The 17,354-nt window shown below is 35.3% G+C and overlaps 1 protein-coding gene across 15 annotated transcripts in view; it reads right to left on the reverse strand.

Moving 5' to 3' along the window:
* Positions 1-17,354, reverse strand: part of DCAF6 (DDB1 and CUL4 associated factor 6) — a 141,737-nt gene that overhangs the window by 41,106 nt on the left and 83,277 nt on the right. For 10 of the 15 annotated variants that reach the window (XM_032291479.1, XM_032291472.1, XM_032291474.1 and 7 more), the window contains one exon: positions 11,178-11,237. The exons of the other annotated variants lie outside the window; for them this stretch is intronic. In XM_032291479.1, the coding sequence (XP_032147370.1) occupies positions 11,178-11,237 (60 nt within the window). The remainder of the gene's footprint in view (positions 1-11,177; positions 11,238-17,354) is intronic. 15 annotated transcript variants of the gene reach the window in all.

The following is a 17,354-nucleotide window of genomic DNA, read 5'->3' on the forward strand; positions in this document are numbered from 1 at the left end:
ACGCCCGGCTTGTGTCTTCTTTTAGGGCACTTTGAGACTGAACTATTTCTTCCTCTAAAAACATTACAGGAGAACATTTCTTTGTAGTGTGCTCAGCACATACACAATATAGTGGGGAAAAAAATCCCTTTTAACTTGTTCAACACTGCTAAGTTTTTAGATGGCCATTCTATATTGCTCGGTAGTTATGGTTATTAAGAAGAACTGATGATATTAGCAACTTAGAGCGGTCTCCATTGAGGCAAATTACCATTTATTTGAAACACATCCTTCAGAAGCACAGCAATAACCACATAAACATCAAGATAAAATACTGTAAAGGACTTCACTTCGGGGGATTAGAAGTGAAAAGTCCGTAATTTGAGATTCAGGAAACCAACTTAAAAGATCCTTTCCAGGAATGCTACCAGAGCCCTTTCAGGATAGTGCATTGGCTCAGAAAAATTCAGAATGAACTGAAACATAATTTGAAAGCAGTTTCCTTGAACTGTTATATATTTAATTACGTATCTTTCAAGTCTTTTGCATAAGAATCACAAAGTATTTTTTGCAGTGCACACACTTTGAAATGATTTAATCTGTACATTTCCACTATGAAATTATAATGGAGAGGTTCTAAAACATGCTCAAAAACATACAAAAAAAAAAGGTGTGATAGCTGTAGTTAAAAAAAATATCCTATCTGGGTATTTTGTATATTCAAATATTGTTCAAAATGTTGGTATAGGTCTAAATATCCAAATATTGATAAGGATGTTCAGACTTTAAGCTAGGATAACCCTGGAGAATCTATCTCATACGTGAATTTAACGAAATATTCAAAATGAAGATAATTAACTAGGGTATAGCAACAATAATTTGTTTGGAACCACCTTACCCAACATTTTTCTCTGTTGCTGGGTCACTATTGTAACTTTATAATCATACATGAATTAACTACAGTAGTTTAGATAAGCTGTGGGACATATACAAATATTGTTTACCTAAAGAGTTTTCTATTGTATAACAATGTATGTATAATTATATAATGATATTCTATTTCCCATTTCATTATACCAAATATTTTTTAAAAATCAAAGTTAGATGGAAATTAAGTATATGGTGAAATATTTGAAAAAAATAATAAATTTTAGCTCCTCACATTTTGCACTCCAATTTACTTAAGTTGTATAGAAAAGTAAATTTCTCAAACATAGTTTTTAAACTAACGTAAAATTTTCCATTTTCATGGGTCAGAGAATCGACAATTTTTCTGTAGATTCCAGATTAGAGGATCTCCAATTCTCCTTCCAACTATCTGTATAAGGAAGCATATCTGGATTCAAAGTGGAGATGCTGCTTCTAGGAGTAGACTGCTAACAGAGAAGATGTGTCCTACAGATAACTGTGAGGCAAGGCATTTCATTCTAAAAAATGAGTGTTCACACTAGTGCAAATCTGGCTTTATAAAACAGAAGTGATATTATGCAAGTCAAAACAAAACAAAGTGCAATTTTAGCACAGATATTTACTAGGAACTTCATTCTATCTAATCTTTTTGATATAACTAATTCAGTCAAATTTTCTTCTGGCGATCACAACTCAACTCTATGTCAATCATAATAATTTTAACCCAAGAAATTTTTTTATGATGTAACACAGAAATGTGCATTGAATTTAAACATGGGATTTGGATGCCCATTTAGGTTGAAATTGTGCTTGGTTCCACATTCCCACCAGTACTTAGAATTTATGGGTTGAAATGTGGTAGCTATTTGACCTTTGCTACTGGGCTCCCTTTTCTCCTACTTCAGATCTAGTAGTTTTATATACCTCTGTTCATAAACGTCTCCTATTTCACTTTCAGAGGGAGAACAGTATAAAAAGAAAGTAAGTAAACATGTCCATGCCATGTGGCACATGAGTCCTGCCAAAATCCTGTTCCAGGATTTTTTTTCATGACTGTTTCTTGCGGTATATTCTCCTTCACTGGCAAAAAAAAAAAAAAAAAAAAAAAGTCTATCATAAATACACTCTCATTTTGTAGATAAGTTAACAAGTTAAAATGTGACTTCCAGATGAAAACAAATGAGGCAGACAGCTTAGGAGAACACTCCCTTTAACCTCTTCTCCTTCCCCAGTTACTGTCCTCCTAGCTTGTTTTGAATTGCTTTTTTTTTTTGAGACGGAGTCCTGCTCTGTCACGTAAACTGCAGTGCAATGGCACAATCTCAGCTCAAGGCAACCTCTGACTCCTGGGTCTAAGCATAGAATTGCTTTTCTTCTCATTTCCATTTTTTCATCTCCTACTCTAAAATCTGGCCTCTGTCTCTATCACTCTAGTCAAAGTGTTCTACTAAAGGGCTCAATCACTCCCACATTGACTAACTTAGGGGATAATTTTTTTGCAGCCAATTTACTTGACCTTTCAGCAGGACTCAAGTAGACAACTCTCGTATTTGAAAATTTCTCTTGATCACAAGATACCACACTGTTCTATGTCGTCATCCACCTCTCTAGTTGCTCCTTCTCAATCTCCTTTACCAGCTCTTCTCTGGCAAAATCTTTTAATTTTAGAATTTTTCCAATTTTTTCCTGAGATGTTTTAGCTCTCTTACTGTGTCCTCTTCTATTTTCATCCTAGTTAATTCCATCTACTTTCATGGCGTCAGTCACCATCTGTATGCAAAAAACTCCCAAATTTACTTCTTGAGCTCTGACGTATTTTCTGAGCTCCATATCCACACAAGCAACTACCCAACCAATTTTCCTCTTGGGTATCTCACACAGGTAACTCAAATTCAATATATTCAAAAGTGAGTGCATGATCACCTACCCCTACACATCCCCACCCATGCTTCATCCCTTTTCCAGGGTTACCTGTTTAAGAAAATAACCACCCACTTAGTTGTACTCAATCAAAACATGAGCTACTACTCTTGCAGTGGCTGAAAAAAGTCACCTGTTAACCTCTATCAGTACCTCCCATAAAGCACCACAAATAAATATATAAACTAAGTAAAAGCAGTGTATTTGTTTTACAAAAGATTTCAGACACATGTCCTGGCCTCTCCAGACTCCAAACTAAACTATCTTCATGAGAAAATTCTGAAGCTGTTACTGCAACTTATACTCTGGATTCCTCCACAAACCCTGCCTCATTCAATCTGCCACCAAGTCCTGTATATTCTACATCCTAAATATTTCTTGAATCTCTTCACATCTCTCCTACCTTATCACCAGATCAAAATCTCTATTACCAGGAGAACTTCCTAAGTGATTTAGTCTCTAATCAAGTCTCCATACTCCATTCAGAATATCAGGCCATAGCCATAGTCCCTGTTTTAAACACTTCATTATCTTCCCTCTGTTCTTAAAATAAAAATGCCAAACCTAAAAACGTCGAAAAGGTCAGTTTGTCCAGCATACTGGGAGTCTTCTAGTCTTCCTGCATGTGGCATCTCAGAGGTTTTGCATATGTTATTCATGCTTCCCTTTACTCATGTTCCTTCACCTAATTTATCCAGGCTCACCTTTCAGATCTCAGCTGAATGTCTCTTCCTCAGGGATGCCTTACTTCACCCTCAGCTGAAAGGAATGAAGGCCCGCTCTCCTGTCTTCCACACTGTACCTGCTATTTCCCCCACCTTTTATAATACTCATCACACTTTTATTTTTCCATTCATCTTTACTGTTAGATCAGGCAACGCACAGTGGTTACGATCACTGATGCCAGGGCCAGAATGCTTGGGTTTGGAACACACTTCTAATACTAGCTGTGTACAACCTTAATCAAGTTTCTTAACCAGTCTTTGCCTCAGCTTCCTCACCTAAAAAATGGGGGTAATAAGAATACCAACTACATATGGTTGTGGTAAGGATTAAGTACATTAACATATAAAAATTGCTCAAAGCAATGTTTGGTACAAAGAAAATGTGGTATTAAGTGTCTATGCTGTTGTTGCTGTTATTGTAAGTCAACTCAATGCTCCCAGAACAAAAGACAGCAGTGTTATTCATTCATGCACCCTAGTACCTTTCCTAGTACTTGACACAAGGTAGGTATGCATTTACATATCAGCTGAATTAATGAAGTAGACATACAAATACGGCTCTACCACTTATTTCACTTGTCTTTACGTATCTCTTGGAGTCTTAGTTTCTTCACTAGTAAAATTAAGATAATTCACCTCATTAAATTATCAGAACAAATTAGATGGGGCATGTTAAATTCTTAACATCGTGTTAGTCACAAAAAACTCAATAAATTAAATAGGGTTTAACTTCCAAAAGATCAAATATATCATTAGTTGCAACAATCAAGACCTAGTGGTTGGGAATAGGAAGAAATTAGTTACTTCATTCCAAGTAACTGATAACTAGTTCTAAGGAATATAAAGAATTTAGAATGAAATTTTATTTTACTAACTTATTATTTCCCTAGAATTTAAAATATACTATTTACAGATGTATTCTAGTGTGGCGAATAGTGAACTCGTGTTCTTATTAATAGAGCATGCTTAAATCATTAGATATTTATTTCATAAAAAATAGAATTGTCAAGTAAGTCTAAAATAATATTAGATAACGTTACTAAAATGAAACTTCAATTTGGTGATAGTATATAATCTTTAGGTAATATATATTTAATGCATGGCACGTCCAACCTTTCCATTTCCCAATCTACCTTAGTAGAATTAGTAAAATGTTTCACGGGTTTTTGATGATCCACTAGTCTCCTATATATGAATGTTTTACAAACATCAAAGATAGCCTACATAAAATGATACATAGTGGAAAATTAACACATATTTTTAATGCCTACAAATTAGTGTTTATATTTTTTAAAATCTAGAACAAAAAATTAGTGCCTATAGATGCACAACTGCCTACAGGCCTAAGTTTCAAAACAGATGGCACTGTCAACGTCCACTTAATGGAATCACTGTAATGAATAGAAAGCAACTTGCTTCAATCATGGCCAAAATCTAAAACTCAGACAAATTACTTTCTTATACCCTCTCAAAAGCTAACTGTTCTCAAAAGAACAATCATAGATTATTTTTGCTGTTATTTTTTTTTTAAATAAAATAAGGGAGAACTTGCTGGCCTACATATTTTTAAGAGGAAAAATTTGTTAAGTTTTAATAATATAAACAAGGAAAGAGAAATATATGTCAGAAGAGGATTTTTCCTCTTATAATAGAGATTTAAAAAAACTAAAACTACCCATTAAAACATATTTTTCAAACTAAACAAGACGCATGATGGACATTATTGTGCTTATTCAAACAGAATTTCACTTTATCCATAATTAGCAAATAAAGGCCATCAATGCATTTACACGCAACTCCAAATTTGGAGAATATTGGAAATTATTTTATAATAGGACACAATTAATAACAATGTGCATGTTATACATTTATTTCCCTACAATTTCTTTTCTTTAAAAAATTAAAACTATTGAGACAACGAGGGAGCTGCATTAATGAAGGAAGATTCAGGCTAAATATGCTTCTATCAAATTGTGATTTTTGTTAAAAATTCAGGATAAATAAGCAAAGACACTTTTTTTTTTTTTTTTTTTTTTTTTTGAGAAGGAGTTTCACTCATGTTACCCAGGCTGGAGTGCAATGGCACGATCTCGGCTCACCGCAACCTCCGCCTCCTGGGTTCAGGCAATTCTCCTGCCTCAGCCTCCTGAGTAGCTGGGATTACAGGCACGCGCCACCATGCTCAGCTAATTTTTTGTATTTTTAGTAGAGACGGGGTTTCACCATGTTGATCAGGATGGTCTCGATCTCTTGACCTCGTGATCCACCTGCCTCGGCCTCCCAAAGTGCTGGGATTACAGGCTTGAGCCACCACACCCGGCCGCAAAGACACTATTTTCACTCAACCAGTTCAATACTGTGTATGCAATTATTCAAAGAAAAAATTTTCTTCCGTAAGCAAGTCCATTAAAATAAAAATGTTTTATTAGTAACATTTTTGTCCTTGGTAAGTCTTCCAAAAAAAGAAATCTATGAAAATGCTATGGGAAATTAAATTAAACAACATATAAAAGCACTTGGGCACCTGGAAGACGGTGAAGAAATTATTTTGTGACATAAATATAAAACCGAACTATCAATTTTAAAAGGGTATTAATGTTTCATTAAAAGTATGAAAAAGAAATTTAAAATATGCTTATATAATCATTAGAGATCTATTCAAAAAGAAACTTATTAAATGATTACTTTTTCCATTCTCCATGGTAAAACTGAGAACTAGAATCTTGGTAAATTTTGAAATAATAGCATATCTGGAGACATCAACTATCCCTTACAGCTTGAACACAGAATCTTTCTATTTACTCTATAAACATGCTCAGTTTTGAACCTACCACCCCCTATACCTGACATTATCTTTGCTCTATCTTTCAATTCTTTTTTTTTTTTTTTTTGAGACGGAGTTTCACTCATGTTACCCAGGCTGGAGTGCAATGGCGCCATCTCGGCTCACCGCAACCTCCGCCTCCTGGGTTCAGGCAATTCTCCTGCCTCAGCCTCCTGAGTAGCTGGAATTACAGGCACACACCACCATGCCCAGCTAATTTTTTGTATTTTTAGTAGAGACGGGGTTTCACCATGTTGACCAGGATGGTCTCGATCTCTTGACCTCGTGATCCACCCGCCTCGGCCTCCCAAAGTGCTGGGATTACAGGCTTTAGCCACCGCGCCCTGCCTCAATTCTTAATTGAACTTATGGAAAGAGATATACCAAGGTTTCTATCTTTTTTCCTCAAGCCAATACTATCTGGCGGCTTCTGCTTCCACCATTACTATATCTCAAACTGCAATGTCAAATCAATCATGTTGCCACATTTTAAAAAATGATTTCTCAGACCTTTTCGCAATTGGTATCATTGCTTCACATGGCATTACTGACCAGTCCCTCCTTGCACTTTTCTCTTAGCTTTGGATATGGCATTCTTTCTGCCCTGCATACTTCTCTGATCATTCCTGTTTAGTCTCTTTAGCTAGATCATTTTCTCTACTTGCTCCTGTAATGCAGATTCTACTCTTCTCACTCTATCCTTTTTCTTTTCTTTTTTTTTTTTTAAGACGGAGTCTTGCTCTGTTGCCAGGCTGGAGCGCAGTAGCACAGTCTCTGCTCTCTGCAACCTCCGCGTCATGGGTTCAAGCGATTCTTCCGCCTCAGCCTCCAAGTAGCTGGGACTACAGGCACATGCCAAACTTCTGACTAATTTTTGTATTTTTAGTAGAGGTGGGATTTCACCATGTTGGCCAGGATTGTCTTGATCTCTTGACCTCGTGATCCACCCGCCTCGACCTCCCAAAGTGCTGGGATTACAGGCGTGAGCCACCGTGGCCGGCCCTATCCTCCTTTTCTAGACAATCTCATCCACTCCCATGGTTTCAATTGCTATCTATAAACTGATGATTCCTAATCTTTATCTCTACCTCAGACCTCTTTGGTGACCCAGCATCATATAGCCATCCAACCATCTAAGAGATTTCTCCATGTAGATATCCAAAGATATTTCAAACTTAACATTGAAAAACACTCACATACCTTCTTCTCCTCTCAAATTAGCTGTTCCTCCTGACTGTATCTTGGCTGATGGTTCATTATCACCCTATCAAGATACTGGATATCATACTCTCATTCATTTCTAACTAATCAGTCTCAAAGTCCCATCAATTCAACCTTTCAACTATTTTTAAAATATGTCCTTTCCCACTTGTCACCAGTCACCACTATTGCCTTAGGTTGGCTCTTTCTTAATCTCTTAGGCGGACTGCTGCAATGGCCTCTTACACATTCTTGGCATTTTCAATTTTACTCCTTCCAATCAATTATTTATAATGTTGCCAAAATGATCTTTCTCATACATAAATCTGGTCACATTTCTTCCAAGTTGAAGTAATCCCTATAGCTCTTAAATATTTGATTAAATATTTAATTAATTTACTTATTTAACAAATATTATTTACCATATAACATATGATTTTAGGCATAGAGGAAATTATAGTAAGTGAAAATAGAGAATATGTAGAAAGGTAGATATTAAACAATCCCCTAAACAAATATATGATTACAAATTTGACAGAAGCAATGAAGAAAAATAACAAGTCACAAAGGAAGAAACAGAGAGGAGCCCTACTAGAGATTATGAAGTTACATTATTTTTTGAGAGAATATTATCTCAGTGCGCTTAAAAAAATGAATAGAAGTTGCTCAACAAAAAAGTAGTTTTGGTAGAGAGGGAACAGCACGTACAAGGGATTTGAAAGGGAAAGGAGGTTAGAATGTTAAAAGAAATTAAAGCAAGTCTATTTGGCAGGAGTTTAGTGAATGATGGGATAGTGGGCTGAGATGAGAGATACAGAAAACAAATCATGTAGGGTTTGTAAGCCAAGGTATGGATTTGGGTTCTTTGGAAAAGCTAAGGGAAGCAACTAAAAAATTTTAGGCAGATGAACCACATGATCATATTTACCTTAAAGTTCTACTCTGGCTGCTGGCAGAGAATAGACTATAGCCTGAGTGCATGTAAGGAGGCTAGTAAAAGGATTATTCCATTAGTCTAGGACAGACAAATGGTAATGGGCAGTCTCTATTAACTTTTAGAAGTTACCTTTAGGTAATGTGAGCCTGCAATATGAAGTTCCTAGGACTTTAAAAGTTATAATGCTGATGAACAAAAAGGCATGTAAAAACTCAGGATTTAATTAATTAGATACATTTTCTGCCATTATTAGAACATTTCTGCTCAGAGGTCTTATTACAAAGCTACATTTCTGATAGTCTACTACGGTGCAGTCTGTCAAGCCCACTCAATACTAACCTCTTACATAGCATCTCTACTTACATGACTAAAATGCATATCATACTTTACACAGCCAAAAAGACAAAAGAACCACCTGATTTTTACTTCCAAGCTACTCAATCCTAGCAAATGGCCTTACCATTTATCCTATCCAGGCACTGATGTATGAAATCTGGGATTTAATCATAATTTTTCTCTTCCTCTTATATCCCATATCATACGTAAATTATATATCAACTTAAATTGAACATAATATTCAATATAATGCTATGATTACTGTATGTGATTAAACAGAATATAAATCTCGCTATAAAATCTCTGATAGTGATATATTATTTGTATCCATATATTCTTAGGAAAAAAAATCCTTTAATTATAAGGTAGTTATAAACAGTAGTCTAATATAGTATGCTATAGTTGTGTTTGCCTTAATTATTCTTCATTGTTAATACCTCTACAATAGACATATAAAATAAAACATGCTTAATTTCTTAGTTTGCAAATTAATTTACCAATTCATTCTTTCTTTCTCAAGAACAGAAAACCTTATAGCAATACAGGTCATCTCGGGTCCATAAAAAGATCAGAAATTCATCTCAGGTCCATAAGGAATAATTTTGTTGTTGTTGTTGTTGAGATGGAGTCTCACTGTGCTGCCCAGGTTGGACTGCAGTGGCGCAATCTTGGCTCACTGTAACCTCTGCCTCCCAGGTTCAAGCAATTCTCCTGCCTCAGCCTCCTGAGTAGCTGGGATTTCAGGCATAGGCAATCATGCCCGGCTACTTTTTGTATTTTTAGTAGAGACGAGTTTTCACCATGTTGGCCAAGCTGCTCTCAAACTCCTGACCTCAGGTGATCTGCCTGCCTCAGCCTCCAAAAGTGCTGGCATTACAGGGGTGAGCCACTGTGCCTGGCCCCATGAGGAATAATTTAAGATCAGAAGTACAAAAGAAGTTTTCTAATCCATTTTAAAATTAGTTTCTGAATATTTCTCAAAGAATATAATTTAAATAAGATCTATTTCACACTAAATAAGTACTACAGCAATATTTAATTTCTGCACTACTATTGACAAACGAGACATCTAGCATACAATGTAAACTTTCAGCCAACCAAATCCTATGGCTTTAGTGCTAATTTAAAAAAATATTTTGGAAAGGAATATTTGTAAAATACATAAAGGCAATCATCTGCCTTTTTTTTTTTTTTTTTTTTTTAAAGAGATGGGGTCTCACTCTGTCACCCAGGCTGGAGTGCAGTGGCACAATCATGGTTCACTGCAGTCTTGAACTCCTGGGCTCAAGCGATCCTCCAGCCTCCTTAGTAGCTGGGGCCTATAGGCATGATGTACCACCATGCACAGCTAATTAATTTTTTTTTTTAGAGACCGGGTCTCGCTACATTGACCAGGCTGTCTCAAACTTCTGGGCTCAAGCAATCCTCCCGCCCCAGCTTCCCAAGTAGCTGGGATTACAGGTGTATGCCACCACGTCCAGCTATCTGCCTTTTTAAATAGAGAAAGTCAATATAGTGTTCAGTTATTCTTAAGAACTTAACTAAGATTACTTATCATACTTTGTCACTATATATTTAAAATACTTCATTGAGTTCTGAGGTGAGATAGTAAACCATTCGTGCGAACACTAAATAGCCTTTTTAGTTTTTAAATAGTCTTCCTATCTCCAACCTTTTCAGATGTCCCTTCATGTCAGAATGTCTTCCTCTACTACTCCCTCTCTGTGCTGTATTTGATCTGCTAGTAATAAAGCTTGATAAATAAGTAACCTGTTTATTTCATCGCACTCTATAAAAGCTTGGAGATTGATTCTATACGTCTCCCACATCAAAAAGTACAAGTGAAAGTAGGAGCTAACCTCTGGGTTTGTAACTGTATTCTTTAGTTAAAGCTATCAGGAATTTGGCTACCAGATAAGTGAGGCACAAATCCAAGTATCATTACTAAAGCAATCTAGTAATATAGAATATTACTGTGTTTAAATAACTTATCCTACATAAGCAACAAGGTAGTATTAACCTTACACCCACAGTTCTACACAATTTTATGAAAGATACCTAGAATTTAAAAAATGGATATAGTTTATATCGCTTATAACTTTATAGGGAGAGAGTTTAAAGTTGGCATCAAGGGCCAAATGTAGAAATTGGCTTACATAGAAAATAATTTGTATAGGCCAAAAAGACCTCTTATGTAAAATATCACCTATTGTAATTTAGTCCATAAAATACTGACTATAAGACCATAATCAAAATAAAATGCTATGAAAGGTGTGATAGAGCTTGGTTTATGCATTGCAATAAAGCTATGGATGGATGGGCATAGCGCATCTCCTGTTGCACGCACCCTGTTGCTCGTCAAGTGACATGGATCCGAGCTGTTTGTTAACCACAGAAGAAGGAGAATCTGAAACAAAAATGAGATTTCAACTTAAAAGTAAGCAGCAGAAAACTGCACAGCAATGTCATGATCATCTTTAAGCTTAAGAAACAAATGTATATGGGTGGGGAATAGAAGTAAGTACTGTGGTATGATTCCCAAGCAGTGAGTAAGCAGGCCCATGTGCTGAAGATGTTATTCCAGGCAAGCATTTAGTAACTTTGAGAATGAGTTGAGAAACTATGTTTCTATTTCCATGCATACACCTTTTATCAAATTCACATAGCAGAGGCATAAGGTGCAAGGTAGATAAATTAGATATGGGGTATCTAGTTCACTACACACAAGACCCCTTGCCCTTCTCAAGCTCCCTCTCCAGCTCCTTAAGATGGTTTTCCTCCTGTCTTGCAGGATTCAAAACATGAAATAAAATGCTCACTATACTTTGTGAGATGTTGTTTGCTGTACCATGGGCTGAACAAAGCACTAACACACACCAAGATGTTAGGAAAAGAAAATGGTTTACAAAAAAATATTCAATGCGGTAATTACCATTACAGAAACATGCATGACTTTAAAAACTCTACAGGGTATATTGTGCACATTAAAACTATACGTATAATGTAAACGTTCAAGTTTCTTTAGAGTTACCTGGTGGGGAAAGGAAAAGAGAGATAAGGAGAAAACTTAATGATCTGGGCTTTATACTTTCTACCTTGGCTTCAAATAGAACAGCTTTGTTCTTATCGTTTTAATATGCTGGGTTTCTATGCAAGATTTTATAAATGGTTCCTACTGTTTGAAAAACACTGGTAATTAAGGCAGGCAGCATAATAAAATGGAAAGAGCACTCATCAGAAGTTAGTAAGTTTTCGTTCTGAAGTTGATTCTGACAATAATTCACCACATTTTTAGGCCCAAGCTTCTCCTAACTCTCTAATCAGCCTGGGGATCTAGTAACCTAAGCAAGACACTGGGGCTAGAAGGAGGTGGCCCCTTCCTGTGTTCCAGTAGGGCTACAGTAAAAGAAAAACATAGGTAACAGGCACAACTCTCCCCAACCAGTAAGAATAATTCCCAGCTTCTAATACCCTGTGTTCTAGATCTTAGCAAATGTTAACTAAACACTTTTGGCCAACACCAGTTTCTGCTCATAATGGCATTTCATTTCCCAAAAAGTAGGTATTTTAAGATTGTCCTTAGCTGGATAGCTAAGAGTTTTCCAATACATCCTGGATTCACATTGATTTTATACAATTTGATTGCTTGCATTTTTACATTTAAAAGTCTGATTCCTGCTACTGGTACCATTTGTATCAACTTTAAATCCTCCATCTTCTAGTATCACCAGTTTGCTCATGTATTTTTGTCTGACTAGATTTTGACAAAACATGATCATTATTTGAGTAATAGCTTTTATTTATCCTTATCACCTCTTTTTCATCAGAACATTCAGTTAAACAAATATTTAGTACACAAAAAAGAAAGTGGGAACGATAACATTTCAATCAATTCCCTAATCTATTCGTGCTTTACTTTCTTTAAATGACTTCTCATTTATCCATCTCACAGTTGGATTCAACATTACCATCTACGTTGTTTTTAAAGAATAGATAAATTGGTCTTTAGAAAAAAAATTAAACTTTTTAAAAAAACAAAAACAAGAAAAATGTGACTCTGTGAAATAAATACTGGAAAACTGTTCTAACAAGTTTTATGAAAAATATTTTTCATTTATTTGGATTTGCTACACATTTCATTGCACCCTCATTTAACAATTAAGAACTGTAAGAAAATTATAAACTCTCCAAGAAATCTTTTCAAATATTTAATCTTTCTAAAAAAAAACCATGAAATGTACAAATCTTGTTGAGATAAAATGCATCTTATTTTTAATAAAATTTAAAAAAGAATAAGTCACAGAAAAAAACTATTAATGAAGGATCTAGAATGTTGTCACTTCCACAGAACTGTATTTTCAAACTCTTGAAGTATTTAAAATATTAAAGCTATGGTGAGACAGAAAGTATTAAACTAAAAAGGTTTCCTTTTTGGTTTTAGCCTGTCATAGATATTGTGTATTCTGAGGCATTTGCTGTTCCTCCCATCTTGAAGATTAATTTTATGAAGAAATCCTTCCTTGTCACTGCTTTCATTCCATTTGTAATCTCAGGACCACACAACTCCTTTGGGAAGGATTATTTTCCTGTCACATGAACATTTTAAGTGACATGCTTTTTTAACCACTATTCATAAATACAATACCTATAACTCCTATCTTACGTGTTTTCAAACATTAACATAATAACCATTAGAAAAGCTAATATAAAAAAGTAATTATTAGTTTAAGCTGACTGTTTCAGTTATTGGCATATTCTACTCCACCTCTCTGGGAACTATCTTCTAGAGAATACTATCACAAAATAAGAACCTGAATATATGGTCCAATGGTAGTTTATTGGAACATGTAATATGGTTGGTCAGCTTATTTGAAGTATTTAGAGTTGTAACTTTTTTTTAAGGTAAAGATAAACTTTAAGCAAAAGCTCTTTCAGTACTAAGCTCAGCATGTCTCATGGCTAATTACTGTGTATTTCCAAAAAATGTGTGGTTTGGTCTTGAAAAAATTATTTAGCCCCTTGACACCAGAATTTTCTCAACTGTAGAAAAAACAGACAATTATAGTCTAACAGGTAAATCACAAAGATTCTTCAGCCACACTTCCTGGGTTCAAATGTGGTTTTTCTAATCAGAAATACTGTAACCCTGGGCAAGTTATTTAACTTGTCTAAGTCTCAGTTTCTCCATCTGTAAAATAGGGATAATCACAATAACTACTACATAGTATTCTGAAGATGTAATGAGACAATCCATGTAAAATATTCAGACAGCACATAGGAATGGGTCATTTAATGTTATCATTACTATTTTTCAGACATATGGTATTGAATGAAAAATAACAGTACAAGGCTGTTCTGAAACATCCGAAACATACTGTTACGTTTAAACTTCTAAGAGACTCATCACTGTTTTGCTTAGGACTCTGTCATTCAAGGTAGTTAAGGAGTGATGGTAGAACTAGACTAATATCATATTTAATCTATTAACTACTTATAAACATTAAACACATAGATTCAATGCATCCATCTGAGAAGTGCTGCCATATGACTGTCATTATGGACACTGTGGGAAATCTGATGTTGTATAGAGCCTGCTTGCACAGGATTGGGTAAGTGCTGATTTTTTCCAATATGGCTCAGTTTTGAAAAGCCCTTTTTCAAAAATAATCACCAATGTTTTATACCCTTTTGGGGTATAAAAATTACTCTTTTCCAATTGGTAAAACCGTGCCATAAAGTGAAAAAACAGTTCCTACCTGACCCTCTCTAGGCTGGCTCCATGCTCCAGTGGGGCTCTGTGGTGGTTAGGTCAGTACCAGCAGACTCCACAGGGTGCTGTCACTCTGAGCAGGAGCCAGCAACCCATGACTTCAGGGGACCTGAAATGGAAAAAAAGAGTTGGGCTTAAAATCAGCCATATGCTGAATGCCTCTGCCATACCTGTTTAAGGCACTCATCTGATAAATGCACATATAACTCATTCGAAACCCTGAATGCTATCAACCTTATGGGGCCTCTATATGAGGACATTTTTAAATTGCAAAAAAGATACTACAATTAAGATAGTACGTTACTGGCCGGGTGTGGTGGCTCACACTTGTAATCCCAGCACTTTGGGAGGCCGAGACGGGCAGATCATGAGGTCAAGAGATCAAGACCATCCTGGCTAATGCAGTGAAACCTCATCTCTACTAAAAATACAAAAAATTAGCTGGGCATGGTAGCATGTGCCTGTAATCCCAGTTGCTCGGGAGGGTGAGGCAGGAGAATTGCTTCAACCCAGGAGGCGGAGGTTGCAGTGAGCCGAGATTGCACCACTACACTCCTGCCTGGGTGACAGAGTGAGACTACATCTCAAAAAAAAAAAAGATAGTACATTATGTGTACTGCTCTCCGTAGGTATATAAACTTTATATGTACAGTATTATCTAACCCATCCTTACATGATCTCTGTAAATTACAGAAGGCTACACTATATAAATAAATCAATAATTGGGAAACTGAGGCATAAAGCAGCCAAATGACCTGCCCAAGGTCGTCTAGTCATAGAGCCAGGGACAAGAATTCAGCCAATCTAATACCCAGGCACTGAACTGATAAAGGCAAATTCATTTCTTTATCATTAAAAAAAATGCTGAAAGATTTTTGTGAGTTCTTGCATATTACCTAAAAGTCTAGAAAAAAAGTTATGGTGAATTTCCTAAATGAGTTGTGGTATATTTCCTAACCGTCTAGAAAAAATATGGTTAAAAAAACTAACAAGTAAAAAATATTTTAAATGATATATTCTAATTTTTAAAAACCATATTTTTGGAAATTAGCTCTAAAGAATTATCATTTACAGGTGTCAAAAATTCTTTTAAAAGCACTGGTTTGCAAAGTGGGTTTTAGGGAGCAGAAGAGCTAGGGGTGGCAGGAGCAGCAAGCAGATCAATTGTCACTCGTTATCTCACTTCATGTTTAAGTCACAACAGTGTTACTTTTATATACTTTCTATTGGAACTTCCACATAAGACTGATGACAAGAGTGTACAACCAAAAATAAAAAGAAAAAACATTGTTTAACATCTTCTAATATCTATTTTATATAGCTCATTTTAAACAGTTTGAAACTTAAGGTGATATCACTTGGTGCCTTAGATTGGTTTTAGTCTTCAATTGCCAAGAAATATCAGAAAGTAAATAGATAATATTTCATCTGGGATTATCCTAAACCAGCATCGGGCCCCTTTCCATTTGATCCCACTAAAAATGCAGATGATTATTTCCACAAAGTGGGTTCATGGTTTGATCTCACTTTCCTACAGAAATTAGGTATATTACTGATTTCACAAAAGATTCCCATGAGTTCTATGCATTTTGAGAAGAGAATAAAATGGTTGCCAAACAATGCAGTAATTCAGAAAATCTTTCTATACTTGTTAAAATTTCTTGGCTTCCAAATCATAATAATGTCTCCTTTGAACATCTTACAGCTAAAAAACTTAAATAGGTGAGAAGACAACAGAAATATGTTTTATTGGCAGTATCATCACTTTTGGTACTCTAAAGATACCAAAGTGTAATGGAAAAAATATACTTCTTACATATGAGAAACGCACATTCTTCTATTATTAATACATCAAAATCTACAATGCTAATTTTGGTGCCTTCTGTATGGGTAGGCAGTAGTAACATCTATCATAGGAGAATGAATCAATTAATGTCCATATACAAAATTGCATTTAATCATTATGTATAAGATAAAATTTTATAATTGTTACTCAATTAAACCTATGCTCTCTCTACTGAATTTCATAAATTTAATTTCTACTCTGTTTTTATAATTCATGTGTTCTGAAATAGAGATTTCTGCATTAGGCCAACTCATTTGTCCTCATATCAAAAATTCACTAAATGGACAAAGTATATATAGATTTTACTGGTTGCCCCTTGTAATGCAAACTGACAATATATTAGCTGTTCTTAAAGTTTTTAATTACCAAATAGTGTTCCTGTGACTTGTGAGGACAGAATAAGATAAAAGAAACACTAGAAAATGAACCCAGAGCTTGTTACAGATTAGATTAGGGTCTTATATGACTGCTATGTTAAAAGCATATGAAATAAACTAAGTATTTCCACCTCGTAGGTGAAAAGAGTACATACACAATATTGGAAGCCCTTAGTGCTTAGTGATATTGGTCCATGTGGGCAGCCTCAGAGGCCCAAGAATGTGGCTTAATGACAAAGAAAAGATAACATGTTTCTCAACTTCCAAACTGGCAAGATGTCTACTCAACTTTAGCTTTTTAAAAATTAATAGAAATAGACTGGTTGCCAAACCAGATATTTAATTAGAGTAACACTTAATTTGGAAAGACAGCATCTTGCTTCACAGAAACCATGTATCATTCTAAAGTCTTCTGATTTCTACAGAGTTTGCTTCAATTCAAATTGGTGAACTAGTTACAAAAGATTAGTGAATCTCAAAATATTTTTCCAACATCTACAATGTTTACTTCTTGCCTGTTAGATGGTTTTG

This window comes from Sapajus apella, unplaced genomic scaffold (genome assembly GCF_009761245.1).
Source record: "Sapajus apella isolate SASKATOON/1434 unplaced genomic scaffold, GSC_monkey_1.0 scaffold25, whole genome shotgun sequence".
In the NCBI taxonomy this organism is placed as follows: domain Eukaryota; kingdom Metazoa; phylum Chordata; class Mammalia; order Primates; family Cebidae; genus Sapajus; species Sapajus apella.